The sequence below is a fragment of the Harpia harpyja genome, chromosome 4 (genome assembly GCF_026419915.1).
Source record: "Harpia harpyja isolate bHarHar1 chromosome 4, bHarHar1 primary haplotype, whole genome shotgun sequence".
In the NCBI taxonomy this organism is placed as follows: domain Eukaryota; kingdom Metazoa; phylum Chordata; class Aves; order Accipitriformes; family Accipitridae; genus Harpia; species Harpia harpyja.
Window position 1 is genome coordinate 65,945,091 of NC_068943.1, and position 22,053 is coordinate 65,967,143.

Here is a 22,053-nt window from a genome sequence, read left to right on the forward strand (position 1 = left end):
TGATGGTGATGGTGGTTTAAACTGCCAGTCTGAAGCAAGGGATGACGAACAGGTGCATGGTTAAAATTTATGGATTTTCTGCCTCTACAGAGGGTACTCCAGTCTCCCACAGCTCTATAGGCCAGGAGATTACACATAAACCATCCCCATAGTTTGACTCTAAATGTTCTATCCAGCCTGGGATCAGCCAGAATTTTCCCTGCAATTTTTTTCTCCCAACTCTTGCAAACACGTGAGGCCAAATCCTGGAACTAAAAGCCGGCAGGATCACTGTCCTGTGCTTTCAGTGTTGTATGTATGCACTGAGAATGAGGAGGAAACTGCTGGGATAAAATGCAGTTGGTAGATGGTATGGAAGAAGAGAAGCAACAGGTATGTGGGTAGAAACTCACAGAGTAATAGGAATTGCAAGTATATGAGTGCCATTTTAGATGCAAGAATTAAAAGGGTCAAAACGAGGAAGGTGTAATAGAGTGGGAGTGATTTTCCCAGAAGGCTGTGTAATTATTCATGAGGGATGATGCTGTAAGAATCAATCATGACTATGTAGGAAGTTTTTATCTGTAGGATGCTTGTCTCCCTGCTTGCTGAAGTTGGAAGGTATGAGGCAACAATTATGTAATTAAAGATGCGACCATAATGATTATGCAAAATGGAACCAGTTAAAGTTGCAAGGCTATGTCGACCATTATTATTATGTAATTGAATATTTGAATGTATAAGAAAATTTCAACAATTAAAGGCATTCTAAGGGCCTACTTGAAGAAAAAGAAGTTGGTTTCATGCAGGTAATTACTAAAATGGCAACAGAATCAAACAAGACCAAGAAAGAAAAAAAAACATTAACAGGTATATAAATTGCATTAATTTTAAAAGTCACCCTAACAACAAACAAAACTCGTACTTGTAATAGAAACTATATTTCTACAGACTTAAGTCAATGGAAACTAAAAAAAGTAAATCAGGTGAGTATAACTCTTTATCTTAGGATAAGGATTTGTTATAGGTTAACATTTTCACAGGCACATAACCGGCTTGGTTTGCAGAGATGACCATTCGCTTAGGGCTTGGAATCTGAACGTTTGATGGGATTCATCTTGCCTAATTTAGACACCTAATAAAAGACATTTTAAATTTAAGCTAGTTGTCTTAGACTGGCTCTAGAATCAGTGAAGAGAAATGGCATCTTCAGAGAGAAAGTAATTTCTTCTGTCTTGGATGCCAGTCTTACCATGAGATGACTTGTCCTTGAAAGATGCCTATTCTTCTCTACTGCTTGTAAAAGGAGCTTAAGGTAACTAAGACTGAATGATCTACTTTCAGGTGATTAAAAACATGAAATAAATCCTGTCAGTCTTGGTATCTAACATAAGGCATCCACATTTGAAAACTGTACCTGTAATAGCTACTCCTAAGGCCATATCAAAACAAACTGTTGCAAATCATGCTCTGTATGCTGCAATGGTTAGCTCTCGAAAAGGCTGGAGCAAGCAGTGCAGACACAGACATACTTAACCCATGTGAGGGCCATGTTGGCAGTAAGCAAATATTTAAACCCCACTTCTGGAGGGTGGTGCGCTGGAAGGACGCTGTGACCACAGTCTCCCACGGTCTGCCCAAGATGCTGTCTTTTCTCTTGGTTCACCTGTATTTCATCTCTAGCTTGAGTAAGTCACTCTGTCTTCAGGTGCTTCTTGGGATTCGTCTACAAACAGGGGTTGGTTTGCTTGTAACATTTCCCTTTCCAGCCTCTGGACATCTTGTTTAATTGCCCATTTCAAATTCTTAAGCTATCCAGCTCAGATTCCAGAAGGCCTAGACTGAATTCGGAGGAAGGGCATGAGAAACAAGAAATGTGCCAACAGGATTTTTTTAGCCTTCTTCCAAAAAGCCTTCTTAATCTCCTTGCTTGAGACCATACAGCAGTCTGGGTAGGTACCCTCTCCCACCCCCTTCCTTCTTCATCTTTGTTCTTGGTGCCAGAATCAACCAGTTTCTGACGAGGTGGCTACATTATTAAGCAGCGGTGTGTTGGCAGGCAGACAAGAAAAGCTGGTTAGGCAAGAGAGGGGATGAGGATGTAGCGAGTCTTGGAAGGTGTCTGTGAGAGGGATTCCTGCTTTCCTGGTACCTATTTGCATCTGGGCTATTTACTTGTGCTCCACGCCAATGAACGGGGCGACGGGCGAGTGTGCTCACCCTTCTCCTGGGAGCATCAGCACATGCCGCAGGGCCAGGAGGAAGCTGTGGCGAAGAGGTTCGTGTGGCTGTGACTGGGAGAGATGGCACCGTTCAGAAGCATGATCTCAGGGGTACCTTCTGGAATACATCCTGCTACCTTCTAGTGTATCTCCACTCTGCTTTCTGCTCCTGGCCTAGAAGCTGGGATCTGCAACCAACTGCTGAATTTCCGACCTCATTTGTGAGCTGGAAACAGCTGTCAGCCCCTCTGTTGGGCTCCTGATCCCAAACAGCATGACAAACTAGCAGGTTTCTGTTGGATGCAGAAAGAGAGTTGTGACCCCTACCTTGGGAATTGCCATCAGTTCGGAAATTGCTGCTGTTTTCAATCATTTTATGAGGAATCTAGAAAAGATCTCCCCTCCCCTGCAGTTCTGTTGAAAACAAAACCTCTTTTGGAACATGAAGCAGAAAAGACCAATTCAAGGTAAGGCTAAGAGCTTGTGGGTGTTCAGGCCACAGTGCTGAGTGGTAGTTTACTTGTACAAAAATTCACCTTTTGTTATTGCACCTCTGCTTGGATATGGCTCACCACATCGATGGTTTCACTATTTTACTTTGTAATTACAGATTCACCTCATTTTTTAAAAGCACTGTGTGTCCATGTAGGCCATCTTTTATGCACCGTCATAACAAATAGATGCAATTAATTATGAGTCTTTAAATATATGTATGTGAATTGCAATGATTTTTGAAACATGAAACTTCAACACTTTAAAATTATTTTGCTGAATGAGATGACTCATTATGCCTGGGAAAAAAAGATCCTGTAATTTTGTTGTATTTTCCTATCGTTAAGAAAATATTATGCTTCAAGCAGATGAAGGACAGCAAAATTTGCAGCCCCATTATTACTGGAGAGTGGTAGCAAAGAGAAGTGCATTACATTTACCTACAGATATGTGAGTGTGTTTTAGCACCCACTTTTTGTTTCTCTAAAAAAAAAAGGTATCAATTTAGAGGACAAAGTAGAGCTGTGGTTTGTGGAAGACAAGCCTGGACACACCAGTGTCTTCAATCCACTGCTTCCATGTCTGTGTCCCCTGTTTGCTCTGCAGATTGACCTTGGACAGACCGCTCCGCTGGGTCACCCACACATTCTGCAGCTTTTGGTGGACTTTTCGTGGGTACTGGCATATTCCCAAGGGGAGTGGGCATGTTTTGTGTGGGTGCTGGCACGTTTTCGGGGGTTGCTGGCATGCTTTCAATGGGTTTTGGCATATTCCCAGTGGGTACTGGCACGCTCTCGGGACGTATTGGCGAATTTTCTGTGGGTGTTGGCACCCTTTCTGGGAGCACAGCCATGCTTTTGGTGGGCTTTGGCACGTTCGCGGTGGGCGTTGTCATATTTTCACTGGGCACTGGCGTGCTCCCAGTAGGTGTTGGCGTGTGTTCAGTGGGTGTTGGTGTGCTTGTGCTGGGCTGCTCACAGTGATTCCCGGCCTCTGACCGTGGGGTGAGAGGGGAGGGGAGCTCTGGCACAGGGATGGCACTACATGTTTGAGCGTCACAGGTCTCTGGATTGCTGCTGTTGCTTGGGAGGGACTCCCCTGCCTTGTGGGATACCCTGAAAGCTTCAGCCAGCTCCTTCAGCATCCTCTCATCAGTAGTGCGCAGGTCAATGCTCGACTGCTCAGAGGAGGAAGGGCTGGTATCAGCGTCATCTTCTTCTTCTAAGATGCCATTTCCATTCACCTCTTCAGGGAATTGTGCTTGCTTTATTTTTTTGTACAATTCATTCCTCTCTTCCTGCAGAGCCCGGCAAAGGTTCTCTAGCCTCTGGATTTTCAGCACGAAGCATTCATATTCCTTGGACCTCATGGCTTTCTGTGGTCAAAGACATCAGACAAAGGTGCCAACTGAGTTTGGGTGCATGCAATTCATTGGTGGAACTGGCAATTTAGAAACAATTTGAGATCTAGGCAGCCCTCACAGGACTCTGCCAGGCAGCTGGCTTTCACCAACTGTTCTACAATAACTATGGTCTTTTGTACAGAAGCTTCGAGAGGAAATTCACCCCTGTTACTGCAGTGTATTAGCATTCTCCATACAGATTCAGATCAATTTCACTCAAAAATATTTGCAGGAATAGCTGTTGATGATCTGTAGAGATGGAAGAACATAGTGGATGTGCGTACAGAAGCCTGCCTGGACTTCTGGTGGGTGTGGGTGTGAATTTTGGGGAAAACAAGCTGTATTCTAATTTTTGCTTATTTTGCTTCTAAGTTCTGCGAGACCAGCCTGAATTGGAACATTTTCTTGCTTCTACACCCAGAGAGGAAACAAGAGATACAGAAACCCATAGAAATGCCAATAGCACAGAGCTACAAAACTAACCAGAAAGACCTGGTCCGAGTTCAGTGTAAGTTTGGGGTGAAATTTCAGGCAGCCACTTATCTTATTTGAACGAGTTCCAACACGCTTATGAATTTCCTCTGCAATGCCCCTGTGACAGCATGTTTAAAACTATGGTGAGCCACAGTACTTGCTTTTGGCTCTTAGAGTTTGCCTACACAGGAAGTTAATGAAAGGCGTGAATTTAAAGTTCATTAGCTAGAGCACATTAATTCCCTGGGTGGAGGCTCTTATGCAGAAAGAAAGTAGCGTGAAGTGAACTAATGCCAATTTGCTTCTGTGTGAGAGCATTAACAATCACACATTTTTAGAGCACGTAAAATTCACAGTTACATAATTCAGTTTCTCGTGGATGTAATGAATGTCTCTGCACAATCTAAAAGCCTCAGCAGTTGGGATTGTCTTTTTCTTTAAAGATATCTAATTATCAAGGTAGCTTGAAAAAAAGACCCTTAGATTCAAGAACAAATTTTTCATTGACTTCTGGCAGTTTCAGGTCATCTCATCTCCTAGTTAAAGCTTTATGTGGGGAAGAGGTGCATCCTGAGAAGAAAGACTGCTCACCTCTTCAATCATGTCCAGTAACGCTCTGTTACAGTTCTCAAACCTGGATTTCCATGTAGCAGTATCCTTTTCCAACTTCTTCATTTTCTTTGTCATCTATAGAAGCAGGAGGAAAAGCTGAATCACAACAGGAATTCCATGCTGCAGATGAAATTAGGGCAGCCCTTTTATTCAGGTCTTTGGCTGTCCTCATAACTCTGCTACCAGCAGCTGTAGTGGCTGTGCTAAGTAATAATTTATGATGTTAAGGGATGGATTTAGTTTCAAGTAGCTGCCATATAACTTTCAGCCTGCAGTCTGTAGTCCTAAAGTAGAACCAGTTGATTATGTGGTTAAAAGTATAGCCAACTCCCAGAGTACAAACTATCACAAAAACAAAAGGCAAAGAAAAGGTGGCATTATTCTGTTTGTCCCTTTACCAGACCACAGCGTTAGATTGCTGGGAAGTTAAAGAAGGGCTTGTATCTTCTGAGCCAGCACTGCCAAGGAAGTTCCCTCTGGATTAGTCACCTCTACACTACCTCCAAAACACAACACCGGCTAAATAGCACCATCTTTCCCTTTGGTTTTCTGCAGACTGAACTCTCTGTGAAGATCATTAGAGGTTGCCTGCATCAGGGCACCAGGATTTTGGGCCCTGGTGGCAGAGCAGAACATTGTTTATTATGAAAGTGGGTACAACATGTGGGTGTGTTTGGTTTTTCACTCCCATTCATTACAGGAAATAAGTACACCAGCTGCAAGGAAACAGTCACTTGGGCTTAATGGTGGGATGGTGTTGGTGGGCTTCAGCTCTGCCTACGCGCTCCGGTGGGAAGATGTGTAGCCTATGTCAACCTTTCTGTAGCACTGACAGTCACCCATGAGGCTCTGAGCACTCCTGGAGACACAGGCTGACAAATCCTGCTCCAGACTCCCCCTTTGGTATCTCTGAGGGGTTTATATCCAACCTCCACATTAGGCATATTTACTATTAGGTAAAATGTTTATTCTTGCAGGCAATTTCAGTTTTAGCTGAGAGTGTGAAATGTTCAGCTTGCACTGCTGAAGTCTAAGCTGCTGTCAGTGGTGGCCGAGTGTGCCCCACATCTTATTTGGATGTTGATGAGATTGTTCTCCAAAATGTGCAGAAATGGTCCCATCTCAGATAAAATGATTGCAGTGAGAAATATCAAAATCTGAAAGGAAAGTCTCAAGCACTGAGTTCAGGTATGAGCTGCTACTCACTTTTTCCATCTCCTGTTTGAACGTGGCAAACACTTCATTGCTTTTGGTCAATGTTTTCTGAAATTCTTCAAACCTTTCCGAGTAGAGAGTGATCTGCAGTAACAGAGAAAAAAACCCACAGTAATTTCAGAGTCTCGGGGATGGTGAACTTCTACGTTGGTAGAAGATAATAAAATAAGTACTGTGTCTGGATATGGAAATTAGCTTCTGTTTCGAGACCATGAAGCACAAACCTCAGGGAACTGAAACTCTCTGCATCTTTTTAAGACTGCAAACTTCTATGATTCCTCTGTTGCAGAAAGGTAAACTGAGGAAGAATAGAAAGACCCAGGCCAGTGATTTTAAAAAGACCTTGGAATTATGGGTGCCCTATTATCCTGAATGTTGCAGCTATGGTGTCTCTACACAGGGTGGCCAGAAGCAAAAGAATTCCCTAGGAGTGGAGACTTGTGAAAACATTTCCCTTGGTAACTCTGTGGAGACTTCAAGAGGGCAGCATTAAAGTCTGCAAAGTTTTCCAGTCCCTGCCTTTCCTCACAAGCCCTGTATACTTTTTTTTGTACAATTGTGGCTGACATCTACAGGAAAGGACTCCTAGGATGACCTACAGAATAGAAAACGATAATGTGACCCCTGGGCCATGTCCATGGGCAGGGACTAACCTGTGCTGGTCTGACCACTGATGCTGTGCAGGACCAGGCAGTGGGATTAACTGAAGGTGAGAGCCAGCGTGGTCAGAGCTGTGCCTGAGCTCTAAGCCTTGCTTCACCATGCAGACATTGCCAAATTCCAACTTCAACCTGAGGGAGTAAGCTCTGGCAGGCTTTAGCAGAGGAGCTCAGTACAGCCTGGCTGCCCAGCTGGTTACTTGCCTTCTTGATTACCAAACAAGCCAGGCTGGGAGCTGGGTCCTACCCTGGCTACGCTGCTGCTGATGTCCGAGCGAGCTGGGGGGGGGGAGAGGCATCCGCACATCATGCTGCAGCCACAGTTTTCCCTCTTCCATCTTTCCAATCCCCACTCGGTGGCTCAGGCTGTTGCCAGGAGCTGCACCAGGCAGCACTTGTGCTTCACTGGACTGCACCGTTGAAGAGGAGCATCTCTGGTCCCTTCCTATGTTATCTGGCTTGCACGGTAGCCCCAGCACTGAGCGAAGCCCACTCTTCGTTTCACACCGCCGTGATCCTGCACTGGATTCCTTCAAGCTGCATCCCTGCACTGTGGCTTGAGCAAGCTGAGAGGGCACCTTGTCAGCTCTGTTTTGTAGCCTGCGTGTGGACTGCAGCTGTGGGCAAAGCCAGCAAAGGCAGAGAAAATAAACCCCTGCCAGCCTTTTCTGCCAGTTTCACTTCACTTTGTGAAGCAGAGCAGAAAAAACATCTGCTGCAATGTGCCAGCATTTAAGACTGTTAGGGCTCCATATTTTGCTATCAGTTTACACCTGGTAGCCACCTGAAAGTTCACCTGTGGCTGTATTTTGTCAGTAAACCATATTTTTATATCTAAAATCTGTGGATTTTTTTTTTTAAAAAAGTTCTAAAGATCTGAGGTTAGTTTTCCCATAAGATTTTCTTGTTTTCTGCTTTTTCCATCTTTTTCTGGGTAGGAAAATCACTTTCAAAGCTCCAAAATCATGCAGAACACTATATAGATAAAGCATGGTTATCTGCTCTTTGGAAAAGAAGACCAGCTCCAACTCACCCACTTCCTTCTGGTGCCAGAGCACCCTCAGCAGTGTTTAGGTGATCGGACATTTCATCTGTCCAGCCTGACAGCTCTCATTAGAAAAAGAGTCATTGGTGTAACATGCAGTGGCTGAGGCAGGGTGGGCGCAGAGCAATGGGACATTCAAGAACAGCCTGCAGTATTCAGGCATCTGGCTGGAGGCTAGCTGCCCTCTCCGCACTGGCGGGGAGCTGACTAAATGATTAGCTAGGAGCTTTTATTTTGTGTGGTGCCAGCAAACGCACCCCCTCCCCTGATACTACTCTTCAGTTACTGAGGAAAAGACAATTTAGAAAATGTTGCTAATAGTGGGCTGGGTTTAATTCTGATTTTGAAATCAGATATGGTTATATTATGTTTCATGTTCATTCTGGCTAGTTGATATTATGCCCCTTGTCATGGCCATAACTGCAGTGTACTGTGGATGTGCCCGCGCTAAGTTTAAACTAGGTAGTTACGGTCTCAGTGGCTGTGAATACGGCACTGGCTGCAGCCCTTCCCTGCTGAGCTGGATGAAGGCATGGGAGATTAATCCATGCAGAGCTCTGTGGTGCCCGTGTCGGAGCTAGCTGACGTGAAACTCGCGTGTGTGTATTTATACTAGGCTGTAGCCAGAGCTGTGACCTATGCATAAACAGAAACTCAGAGGGATTTGTTTTAGCAGCCCGAGTGCCACAGCGTAAGCGGGACAATGATACCAAGTGAGTCATTGGGAATAGACATCATGGCTCTAAGGAGAAATGCCTGAGCATCCCAAAGCCAGGCAAGAGAGCAGGGATGGAAGCGAGCAAACCGGGGGTCCTAGCCCAGAGCCATTGTCTTAAAAAAACTCACTTCAATTCTGTGTCTCTGCTTTTCCCTTCCAACATTTGCCTATTGTTTAATTAGATTAAAAACCTTTCAGGTTTGAACAGGGCAAGCTCTGATCTCAGCTGGGGCCCTAGGCAGTACCATAGCACCAAGAATAGCTTCTGCAATTTAAGTTGTTGGGGATTGAGTGCACCCTCAGCAAGTTTGCTGACAACATGAAGCTGTGTGGTGCGGTCGACACGCTGGAGAGAAGGGATGCCATCCAGAGGGACCTTGACAGGCTTGAGAGGTGGGCCCGTGCACATCTCATGAAGTTCAGCAAGGCCAAGTGTAAGGTCCTGCACATGGGTCGGGGCAACCCCAAGCACAAATACAGGCTGGGCGATGAGTGGATTGAGAGCAGCCCTGAGGAGAAGGACTTGGGGGTGTTAGTGGATGAAAGACTGAATATGAGCCAGCAATGTGCGCTCGCAGCCCAGAAAGCCAGTCACATCCTGGGCTGCATCAAGAGAAGTGTGACCAGCAGGTCGAGGGAGGTGATTCTGCCCCTCTACTCTGCTCTCATGAGACCCCACCTGGAGCACTGCGTTCAGCTCTGGGGCCCCCAACATAAGAAACACATGGACCTCTTGGAGCAAGTCCAGAGGAGGGCCATGAGGATGATCAGAGGGCTGGAGCACCTCTCCTATGAAGAGTTGGGGTTGTTCAGCCTGGAGAAGGCTCTGGGGACACCTTACAGCAGCCTTCCAGTACCTAAAGGGGGCCTACAAGAAAGCTGGAGAGGGACTTTTTACAAGGGCATGTAGTGATAGGACAAAGGGTAATGGCTTTAAACTGAAAGAGGGTAGATTTAGATTAGATGTAAGGAAGAAGTTCTTCATTGTGAGGGTGGTGAGGAACAGGTTGCCCCAAGAGGCTGTGGATGCCCCATCCCTGGGAGTGTTCAAGGCCAGGTTGGATGAGGCTTTGAGCAACCTGGTCTAGTGGAAGGTGTCCCTGCCCATAGCAGGGGGCTTGGAACTAGATGATCTTTAAGGCCCCTTCCAAACCATTCTATGATTCTACAAAATTTGAATAAGAAATGTTTCCATAGTGCCTGGGAACAGGCTGTGAGAGCTGTCTCTGACTAGGAGCATGCACTTGTGCTCCTCGGTTAGGGAGATGAGGACCCGCTTGCTGCTGCCCACCACCCACCCAGTGCCCCTGACAGCGTGGGCAGGGAGAGGGGAGGCAGCGCTGCTGCCAGGTGAGAACTTGGAAGTGCAAGGCTTTGGGAAGTGGGGGGCATCTCAGCATTGCCATGCCGCGAGGGTGCTACAGCAAGGGTACCCCTTCGGCCCTGTTATGTTCTTCTCAGTTGCCATAGTGCAGTGATTGCACTACACTGGCTACCAAAAATTAAAGGCCTTGGCTGACTTTCGTCTTCTCGCTTTGTTTCAAAGCACGAAGCTAAAAAAGTCTGCCTAAGCAATATGCGGGGGGAGGATATGCAGTGTCCTGGGAAGCACCACCATGGTTTGGGTGTATTCCCTCAGCTGGTGCCCGATCCCTGTCACCATATGAAGGGCTGGATTTGGCCATCTCAGACACACTGTGCTGCCCAGAGAAAGGGTGGCATGAAGCTGATGTCCCCCGATTCCTTCTGGCTCAAGGAAGCAGTGGGTGTTCATCACCTCCTCTAAAATGGAGTGGTATCTCACCCACTGTAGCAGGCAGTGAGGGCTATATTATGGCTTCTCCTTATCTCACTGACCAATGTCTTCTCATAATTTCTATGCAGCTGTTCCTCTCAGTATCTATTTGCTCTTTTGTGCTGTTTGCATCAAAGACCTCTTTATGCTCTTTCTGTTCTGCACTTGCACAACACCTTGCACAATGGCATCTGGTCCATGAGGGAGGCCCTTCAGTGCTACCATACTGGAAATAATAATAATAATAATAATAATGATGATGTCATTATTCCCAGTAATTCCAAATGGAGGCTGCTGTGTAAGTGACAGAGCTCTCACACTTGAGCAGAACACCTAACTGCATGTTTCATTCCAGCAAGTGGATCACTTAATTTTTGTCTACACAAGTCTGCAAGGGGCAGATGTATTATCAATGCCTTTGCAGACTTCTTTGACTGGATTTTTCTAAAAACAATTTTACCGTTTCAAATGTATGCTTAATATATTCTAGCTTTTATCAATACCTTCAGTTTCATTAAACTGGCTACAGAGGTCTGCCTGCATACAAAACTCTTTCTGGCTGAACATAAAAGTTTAATTAAAACCACCCTGAGAAAATTGGGAGCAGGTTTGCAGTCAGGATAGACTCAGCTGGAGGCCTTTGAGGTTTGATTGCAGAACCTGTCAAACTGGTATCAGCAGCAGTTTATGTGATATTCTTCAGTGCTCTACCAGCTTATCTTAGCCTTTGAAAAAACACGTGAAGGACCAAACCCCTCTTAACGTGTTTCTAGGTTATCAGTTTAACACTAGCCTTTCTTGACTGCTCAACAGGTAGGAATTAGACCATCTACAAAGGTGAAGCTGGAACAACTGTGAGTAAGGGCTAGGAGGGGGCTTCCTGATGGGTGAGGAGATGGGCAGCTGCAGAGGTGCTGAAGGACTGACATCCCCCTCCCCCCCCAAGTTCTGGTGGGGGGGACCTTTCTCACAGACAGGTCAAAGAAGATAAACCTACATGGCTGTTTCTGTAAGTCTAGGAAAATCTACTGATGCTGTCTCTTTTCCATGTGAAAGTCCAGCATGTCATCTTGTGTTCTCACTTGTATTCAAGGTCGATCATTGCACTGCTCTCGAAGTCTAGTATATACTGCCTGTTTCTTGTTTTTACTGCCTTTCATTCCAGTGTGACTCTTAGTGTAACTTTGGCAAGTAATATTGTTTTATTGAATGTTTCAAATTCCAGTAAAGAATTTCTTCCTTATATCTAATCTAAATCTACCCTCTTTCAGTTTAAAGCCATTACCCCTTGTCCTATTACTACAGGCCCTGGTAAAAAAGTCTCTCGCTATCTTTATTATAAGCCCCCTTTAAATATTGAAAGGCTGCAATAAGGTGTCCCCAGAGCCTTCTCTTCTCCAGACTAAACAACTCACATGCCACAGTATGATTTGCAGTATGGGCGTTACCTTACAGTTGGCTTGAAAATAACCCGTTTCCTTTGCAATAGTCTATGGGATGTAGAATGAGGCTAGACGGAATACATAGCAAGTAGTTTGGATACTTTACCTGGAACGTGCCTCATGGGTTAAAAACTGGGAAACAAAGGCACACCATGCAATCACCTCTCCTACTTCACCTGTGCCTGCAGGACAGTCTCTTGTTCCTTTAACATTTTGGCCTGGAGCTTCCATTCTGCAGCTTGGTTCAGGAGCTGTTTTGGGCAACAGAGAGAAAATTGTTAGGTCCCTAGTTCATCAGTTGGAAATCCTCATCCTCCAGCTACATATGCTTCTGCCACTGCTACCTTGATGAGGATTGATCTAACTTTCAGATGAATGTAGTTAAAGGAGTTAGGCAAGACAGAGTATTTAGTGCTATCCTGAGACGTTGAACGGGGCATTTGGTTTCGAAAGGCATATTTGAATAGGAGTTCAAAACCTACTTGGAATGAAGTGTGCAGTACAGTGGGTTCTAAAAGGTGTGGTATTTAACCATATCTTCAACAGACTTCTAGAGAGTGGTTATGATACGTTCTGGCACTTTCATTTCAGCACAGCTCTGGCCAAATTCCTGCTCTCCAATGAAAGGCAAACTCCCTTTTGCATTAATGACCCGGACTTGGCATACAGGCATGGTCACAGTCAGACGTGCCTCAAAAAATCTGCGAGCTTTCAGAAAGGGAATGCATAGTAAATGTCATACATTTACTGGTGTCTGTTATCTTTCGGCTCCATTTGCATTGACATGCCATCAGTGCAGAATCCCAGCTAAGGGTGATAAATGCCTCACTTAGATCAAGCAGGCAGCCCAGGAAGAGCTCGACTGCAGTTGCATCCCTGGCTGCTCATGGGAAGATATGATTCCCTACTTCAAGGTATTTGGCAAAATGACATTCTGATGTGCAGGCTGCAGATGGGAGGGTCAGTCGAGGCTGAATGAATTGTACAAATGAGGTGTACAGAGACTTTTCCAGACTGCAGTTCTGAGTCAGCACTTCCAAAGTACGTAGTAATATTCTAGCAATTGGTTTAATCTGAAAGCAGGAAACATTTACTGAAGTGTTAAAGAAATGTGCCTATCACCTACCAAACATTTATAAAGCATTTTACTGGCTAGGCCAAATGTATTTTAGAAAAAGAATGCTAATGATAGCTTGAGAAATGAGATATAAACAAGTTAGTTTACCCCAGGACTTCCTTCTGTTGGATTAAATTGTACTGTTTAAAATAGCACAGTTGGGCTCTGAAAATATACTGAAAATAAAAGTACTGTGTAAGTCAATAGATCCTAATCTCATATTGGAGGTGAAAGGTGAGTAGAACCACATGCAGAAAATGTATTTGATCCCTAGTAAAAACTTTTATTCTAACCATTTTGTTGGAAATAACACATGTAAACTACTTGAATATCACCTGGCAAAAGAGCTGAGGGTGTACCCTACAAATGCTGACTGAACAACATAATGAATTCCCTCCCTGTCTCTAGCTACTTGTGGCACAAAGACTATCTGAATTAGACTTGTTGCCCATATATATATATATATATAAGGTCTAGAAAAATATTTCTTCCATCAATTTGGCCTTTTGATATGGACCCATTGAATTTTTACCATCTACAATTTCCTAGACAAGAATGTTTTACAGCTCAAGTATGCATTGTATGAAGAAATACCACGTTCTGTTTGTTTTATACTTGCCTCTTAATATTTATTTTGAGAATTTAATTTGATGTTTGGTTCAATGGAGATAAGTCAAATTCTTGAGTTTAGATCTTGTTGGCTAAAATTTCAAATAGGTTGTGTCACAGCAAGTAAAAAGAGATGGTATCAGTAGGCCTAGGTTAAATGAGCCTCAGTTCATGCATTTGTTTTCTTGGGAGAGGGTATGTTTTACACACACAAACATAATTAATTTTTTTTAAGTTTGGATGAAATCTGGATTTTTAAGTTTCACGTTTCTTTGATATCTAATGAAAAGTGCTTTGAAAACCTTCAGAGCTACCCAGTCTCTAGGCCAGTCATTACTTCCAAGAACTGGGCTTTTATCTGTACTGCTTAAATCTCAGCTAGGATTACCTTCGTACCCAGTGTGCCTGGGACAATGAAAAGGTCCCACCTCCTGCACCATGTCTTCTGCCACAGCACAAGAGATGGACAGAAAAGGCAAAGAAAAGTTGCTTCTTTTGCCTGGTAATGAAATCCTTCTTCTCTCCTATTGCCCCACATAGCTTCTGCAGCCAGTAAAAATCCAAGAGTTAATACACTCTTCTGTAATGGAAGCAAGCCACAGAGAGGCTTGCTCAAATTAGCATGTGCTCTTATGCAGCCTGAGGTCATCGGCAAACACCAAGCGGGGAGAAAACGAATCAGGAGAACTGATAGATTTATTAATAGGCTATGAAGTGGTAACAAGGAGGCTGAAGTATAAAGAAATGAATAAATATTGCATGTGGTGTTTACAAAGCAGCACTTCAGTGAAGTGTGGTGATATTATACTATATTATTAGAGCTGTGATAGCTGCTGGAGGCCCAGACAGTCACATCATGCTCAGGACTAAAAAAAGCCAGTCCCCAAGAACATACATTCCCGTTTAATGACATCGAGCTAGGGACTGGCTTAATGAAAATTAACCTTCCCTTTTTGCTGCCAGACTCTGCAAATTCCAGTTATGTAGAAATCTGATCAATACCTTCCAGTCATGTACTTGAAAGCCATGGAGGCTTTAAACTGCAATTAATTTCACATCAAAGTTTGTATTACAAGCGCTAAAAATGTATGATATATGGAGGAAGTCCTAGTAGTGCTGACCAGTTATGGGATGATAGTAAAATTGCATCCTTACATAGAGTTGACCCTTTGGGAAGGCTACATAGTATGAACCATAGCTCTTTATATAGGGAATTACATTCTTAGTTGCATGTGTAAGCAATGAGATGACCTGCCTACTGAGATGTGATGTACAGAGGCTGCAGGAGGGGACATCTCTCCTTGTCTGAGGTAAAGAAGTTTTATATAGGGGCAAAGATTTCTACATGGAAGAACTGCATAGGAAGACATCAAAGTGAGCCTTCAAGGAGTAATCAAATAGATAAAAGAATACAAACAAAAAATTCATTTAAAGACATTTTCAAAATCCTGCAGCAAATGTCATGCAGAGGGATATAAAAAAATGATATGGAAAGAATTGATATATAGTTCTGAAAGCCTTTCCCTCAAATGACAGGATGCTGAAATGCTGTAAGGCTCTGACTTTGCACATTACTGAGCTGGAGAGAGATACAGCTAAAGGAGAGGACTCCATCAAAAACACCTTGATTTCATACATACATATATATACATTACTCCCACAGACACTAGCACAATAGCTGGGTGGGTGGAACTAAGCACCTAGCAATATGATTGAGGTGGGAGACAAGTGTAGGCCAGCACTCTGGGTGCTGGGCTACCTGTGATGAATCATGACATGCTAATTGTGCCTTGACTCATTGCATGGCTTTTGGCCAGTCTCTTCAGTTCTTCAGCTAGATCTACCTTGCTCTGAGGTGATGTTAGCCATACATCACCAGCCTACCTCAAAGGCAGGGTTTTTAAGCATTAGTTTGGACAGTGTGAAAAACATTCTTTGTACATGGTGCATATCATTATACACCCACTACTTAAAGGCTCTGTAGCTTGTTTTCGAACCTGTTATTTCATAGGTGCTAGTCATACATACAGCAAAGCCACAAAGAGAATCTCCCACTCCCAAATGTAGATGGCGATGACTTTCATTGCTTTAGAAGAAATAAAAATAACAAAACTGTGCATATGAGTTCTGGATAAAATACACAAAGAAGGTTTGGCTAGCAACAGGGCCAGTCAGAGGCAAAGGGCAGACCCAAAACTCATGTTCTGTGAGGCACAGCAAGAAAGGTCATTGACATAAAGCTCTCTATGTGACTTTTCCACAGAGCTAATGCCCTGTCTTTCGCATCTTTTTCTTTTTCTTTTTCTTTTTTTTTTCCAGTATCTGAAATCTGGTACTCAGTAGCAAAACTCCCAGCGACTGCAATAAAGGAAGCCCAAATTTGCTTTGTCATTGTAAGGGATTTCTTGGAAATGTTTCCTGGGGTTTGAATCTGCGAAGAATCAACTGTCATGAATGAAATTTGGGGTTTCGGCTTTACATAGGCCCCATAGTGAAATGGAGGACTCAGCTGGACCACAAATTGTCATGCAGTGACATGCAGATCTGCACATGGAGAAGCCCCAGCTCCTCTTCCCCCTCAGTCTTTAGCTGGGAGTAAAGCTGAGCAGGACTGGGTGTCTCAGCCACAACATCAGTGCAGAGAAAGAGGGTAAATGCTCTTACGGGCAATTTTTGGTAAGAGATATTTGCTGTGTTTCCCTTGTGCTCTATCCACAGGGCTTAGAGCCCTGCATTTTCATCCATATTTTATGATACTTTGGCCATGCTTGTGCTAATGTATCTCTTTCCAGATATGGGGAGGAGAGGAATATCCTCTCTTTAGTGCTCTCTCATGCTGCTCCTGAGTTAGCTGGAGGACTGGTGAGAACTAAAGCTTTCTTCCAGCCAATGAGAGCCTGTCACTCCTGCCGAGGAGTCTCAGCTGCTGTCACCACTGAGAAGAAGGACTAGGTGTCAGCGTTGAACTCTGATCCTTTGTAGATGTCAGGATTGCTGCGAAAGTTCCAGGCAGCCTTAGAACATTAATTTTGGTCTGACTGAGTCGCAAAATGTGTGAGACCAGGGAGGGATGCTCTCCTCCTGTCCCAGCTGTGCCTGTGAGGGACATCCTGCCTGGAGCTGCTCTCCCCTGTCCCCCTGCTAGAGGTGTCCCCTCTGCCAGGTAGGGAGGACGGCAGACGAGGCTGCTAAATGGACCCAGACCCTTCCTGCATGAAAGAGGCACTAGCAGACCAATGCGGGGAGGGGAATCTCTGCCAAACAGAAGGGCAGGCTCCGTCATGGCAAGCAGCTCCTGTGGCCTCCTGCGCTGGCAAAACCAGACCCACAGAGGGACATCTGGGGAGGCTCAGAACCTGGGGGGGTACCGGCCTTCAGCCATCTCACTTTAATCTCCTGTTCTTGGTCTCCTCTCTGATTGTTTAAACGTGCTCATTTATCATGTGGGGAGATGGACTATCAAATATCAGAGCCGTTTGAAAACTAATGGCATCACATGACCCAACGTCACGTTGAATCAACTGTGTAGTAACGGTGAGTTAGCTAGAGCAGTCTGTGCTCTAACCTACCTCTCTGCAGTTTGCTTCAAAAACTGTAAATGCCAATGAAAGCAGCCTTTCAGAGGCTGTTCCTTTACATCGAGCATTGACAGTAGCAATAAAAACGTCTCTGCTACCGCATCCCAGCTTGGACCTGAAGAACCGATATATTAGTGAAATACCATGCAGGGCCCGTTTTGGCCCAAAGTTAGATAAAAGACAGACAGATTAGAAGGATAGGTACGTATTCCTTTTCTTTCTGATGTCGCTCCTCAGCTTCCTTCATCATTTCCTGAGACTGCTCCAACTTGGCATCCACCAGTTTCTGTTGAAGTTCTCTGTGCTTAAATATTTTATCAAGGTGCTGTAAAAAAATAAATTCCGCTGAATGTGCAGGTTTAATTGTGTACACAGACCTTCATGCTCATGCATGTACAGCTAACTACTGGAACGCTCGTAAGACAAAAATATTGGAAAACAGGAAGGCTCCCAACCTATCGCAATTACTAAAAAGCTACAGCACTGATAAGAACAAACCGTGCCAGAATTTGCATGGGAAGGGAAACCTGTTTACATTATCTATTTTGATTTATTGTAGGGAAAAAAAAAAAAAAAGCCTTAGCATCTTTGCTTAGTTCTACCATCTACATATGAAGTCATCAGTATAATCTAATATAACTGAAGATCAAATAATTGCTCATCAATAATAAATATGCAGGGGGGGACACTTTTTTTTGAGCTGTTAAGTGGCCAGTGGATCTAAGCCACTGTGTGGATAAATGTGTAAAGACACATTGCACCTGCACCTGCAGTACTTGGGAGCATGTGCACAGCTCACGCCACACTCTGTAAATACGAGCCCCATACATCTCCTTTGCTCTGCTCGCACATGCACAGTGTGGGCTTGGAGGGCGTGGGTGAAAGTAGATGAGTGGGGATGTGGAGGAGATCAGACCAGATGAACCAGAGGCCTCCTCTGGCCTGTAAAACATCTGGCTCCATGGTGACCTTCAGGAGGTAAATGTTGCTGATAGCCCTCTTCACTCTTGATTCATTTAGATAAAATTCACAGGAGCAAATATTCTGAGCGCATCCCTCTGCTTTACATTTTCTTCTCATAGAAACTACCAGACAGAAACACACATTTCCTTCATTCAGCATAAGACTTCATACATGATGCAACAGATTTGGAATGCATGTCTCGTATCGGGCATTCCAGATTGTAAGGACAGATTACTTATGTTTTATTCAGTATGATAAAGTTGTCTGATTGCACTGAGGCTCACAGTAAACGTATTTAGAAACAATAAAAAGACCCATTGTGATATTTGTTAGTGTTTGTCATAAAATAGAAAAAAAAGGTAGTTTGGGATTTTACTGGAGGGATTTTTTTGTGTCAAGATTTTCTGACCAACTCTAATGTTTACAGAAAGAATAATTTCCCATCTATCTATTATCTGCTAGGTCTTATGGTGAGCATTGTGCCTGCAAAGAAGAATCTATGCCAATGCAAAGGGCCTCCTTTATCTTTTCTGCTTCTGGGGAAGAGTCAAAGCATTTGCATCAGAGCCCTTCCCAGCAACCTGTGTCTGAAGGGAACAAAAGCGTATTTGGTGTCTCCAGCAAAGCGGGCTGTCCAAAAAGATGGGAGCTGGGACATGCTCGGTGGCGACTTGGGGGGAAGGAGGAAAGGGGTGCTGGGGGAGGTCCCCGGGGATTTGGGGGAGCTGTGAAGGGGCCGGGGGGGCAGCTTAGCAGGCAGCTGGCACACCTGGCTGCCCGGGTGCCTCGGTTCCTCTCCCCCCAGCAGCAAGGCCGCCGTGGGTGCCGCAGGCAGGGTGCTGACCTGCGCAACTCCTTGCCCGCAGAGTTTGCCACGCAGAGTCCGGCGGGCTTGCTGCATGCCTAGTCCCGCTCAGACGGCGAAGCGTGGCGGGGGCTACCCTCGTTACCTCCATGAGACACCCGAACGATAGCCAGCCGGGAAGACAGGCTGGCAACGCTTTCTGCTTTCCCCCGGGTTTGCTGCCCGTCCCCACGGGCAGCCAGGGCATTGCTCTCACCTCTTCCCGCAGCTCGTACTGGTCGATGATGCTTTTCAGCTTCTCCGCCAGCTCCGTGTTCTCCTGGCAGAGCTTCATGTTCCTCTCGCTTTGCTGCTCGATCTGAGCCTGGATTTCACTCAGCGTGCCCTGGAAATGATTAGTTATTTCTTTCCTCTTCTCATCTTCCTCCCGTGCCCGCTGAATTGTCTCCTCCTGTTGTTAAATGGGAGAGAACGCAGTCATGTAAGAAAGACGCATAATAAGCGGTTCCAGAAAGAGACTGTTTCAGAGTAGCATAAGGCTTCCCTTTGAAGGATTATACATGTTTGCATTCCTCTTTGGAGATTTTCTTGCTTTCATTTGCTCCAGCATTAGGCATGATTCTAAATTTACAGAGCAAATTACATAGTGGCCTTGAAAAAATTAGGGAACTAAGAATTTGCATTTATAAAGATGGATGTAGAGCAGAGTTTCAGATCAAAGCAAGCCTGGAAAAGGGGACATACATGCATGTCTTGATTCATGATACCGCAGCACAGCTTTTGCTTTGGAAGAAGATATTTAGTGGAAGTAATTAAAAGCTCTTTTATCGAAATTCTGTTTGATTGAATTAAAAACTCACCCTTTAAAATGCCTCCTTTTAACTAGGAATCCTCATATCAAATTTATGGTGTCTGGGTTTTTCATTTTTAACGATCACTTTCTGTAGAATCCCTCCCAATTCCTCAATTTTCCTTCCCTAACTTTTTAACTGACACCAACATTTGCACTAATTTATCAGGCTGTGGAATCAAGGAAAGCTTGTGGGCTGTTTCTTACAGAAACAAAGCAGAGAATCAGAAATTTGCCTGGGGAAAAATCAATGGATTTTTTTTTTTACCAATTATTGAAATTCTGGTTTGGATTTGTTTACATAAAAGACAATGCAAAAAGAATATGGATTCATTGCTTTGGATCCAGAAATATGGACTATTTTTGTTCCCTACTCATTTGCTTCCAGGGCAGTCTGCCCTTCTGGGCAATGTAATCCTGGTGTACAGTGGCTAGGACCTTATCTGCTGTAGTTACAAATCATGCCAGAATCACATTAAGAACCCACTCCACAGCATGCAAATGGCATACTCTAATAAGGTTTCAACTAGCATAGTCATCTACATAAAAATCTCTTATAACACTGCATATGGATATTTTCTATAAATATACTTGAATAAAGCCTTAGCTGACTCTGAGGTATAATTTAAATCATAAATGTGACATAAAAGGTGTTGATTCAGGCCCTACTCTTAAAGTAAGGCGAATACCAAATGACCCAATTTCTACTTAGCATGCACAGCACAATCCTGATCTTGGACAACGGCTGTTCATGGTAGGGAACATTTGTCCTTTTGCTGACCGGGGAGTGATAGAGGTGACAATGCCTTGGATGACGGGAGGAAAGTATTGGAGCCATTAGTGCTAATAATAACGTAGTACACAGAAATCACCATGAAGCCCTGCTGTGCTCTCGGTTTACACAAGAACACATGTGTGTACTCACAAATAGAGTAAAACAAAATGTGAGCCCACAAGGACTCTCACTCTTAAGAGGAAGAAAGAATTTCAGATGCAGGTGGGCAAATTACGTGGGGGGGTCCTGGTTCAGTACCTCGATTGGAAACCGGACACACGACAAATGTGCAGCAGGGTGAAAGAGAAGGAATCTAATTTTATTTTCTTTTTCATTTATGAGAATGATTTTGATTTAGCCTGAAACATTTTGCTTGGCCAGAAATTGAGCTGTGTTCTGTTTGCAGTTACTTTTTGTTTAACTCTTTTTAGTACAATATTGAAACAGAAATGCTGTTCCAAAGTAGAGTTAAAAATGCTACTCAGAAGGTGTTTTAAATCAACTGCTTTAGCATTCCCAAAATGAAACATTGAATTTTCTTTTGAAAGCGGATATTTACAAACAATGTTGTCCTTTTTATTTTTGTTTGAGACTTTGCCAAATTTAACTTGAATTCCTAGATAGTTTTGGTCAAGTCAGAATTCCATTTTACCTCTAATATACTGTTTAAAAAACTGCTCATGCCTCTTAGTTCTCCATTGTATAGGTGCAGCCCTGAGCAGGGAGTGACCAAGTGCTTTCACCTCGAGAAGTCAAAGACAGAGTGACAAATCGAACTTGCATGTCTGGAGTCCTATTTCTATGGCTTCAAAACATCCTTCCTCTAAAACACTTCATTGTTTCAGTGGACCAAATGGTGTTATAACGTGTCCCTGCTGTGATTTAAAGCTCTCTGGAGCAATAAATCCAGCTGAATGTAAAACAAAAAATTGGTGGATTATGTGTACGTCACACCGAACAGTTCTGTTACAAGGTGAAACAAGACATCCTGAGAGTAGCAATCATGCAAATGTAAAAAAAAAAAACCAACCCATGCATGTGTTACTCAGAGGAACTTATTTCCTGCTCATCCTCTCCTCTGAGGTAGAATAATTATAAAGAACACAGAGATGATACAGAGATTCATGGTCAAAGACACTGAGCCAGGAAGCATTTAGTTGCAGGGCACAGTATTTCTCTCAACCTCTTCTGCTTCGGAGAAAAAGGTATTTGAGGAGCATATTTGCTGGGGGGGGGGGGGGGCTGGGGGGGGCTGGGGTGTGTCCCAGAGAGCTCCTCAGAGTCCCTCATAAAATGGCAGT

At 44.1% G+C, this 22,053-nt stretch overlaps 1 protein-coding gene across 1 annotated transcript in view; it reads right to left on the bottom strand.

Annotated features, from left to right (window-relative positions):
• Nucleotides 1-662: 662 nt before the first annotated feature.
• TXLNB (taxilin beta) overlaps nt 663-22,053 on the bottom strand; it is a 38,346-nt gene continuing 16,955 nt past the window's right edge. The window contains exons 5-10 of the mRNA XM_052784531.1: nt 19,384-19,578; nt 17,565-17,684; nt 12,232-12,306; nt 6,388-6,480; nt 5,161-5,256; nt 663-4,068 (exon numbers count right to left, since the gene is read on the bottom strand). Of these exons, the coding sequence (XP_052640491.1) occupies nt 3,256-4,068; nt 5,161-5,256; nt 6,388-6,480; nt 12,232-12,306; nt 17,565-17,684; nt 19,384-19,578 (1,392 nt within the window). The 3' untranslated portion in view covers nt 663-3,255. The remainder of the gene's footprint in view (nt 4,069-5,160; nt 5,257-6,387; nt 6,481-12,231; nt 12,307-17,564; nt 17,685-19,383; nt 19,579-22,053) is intronic.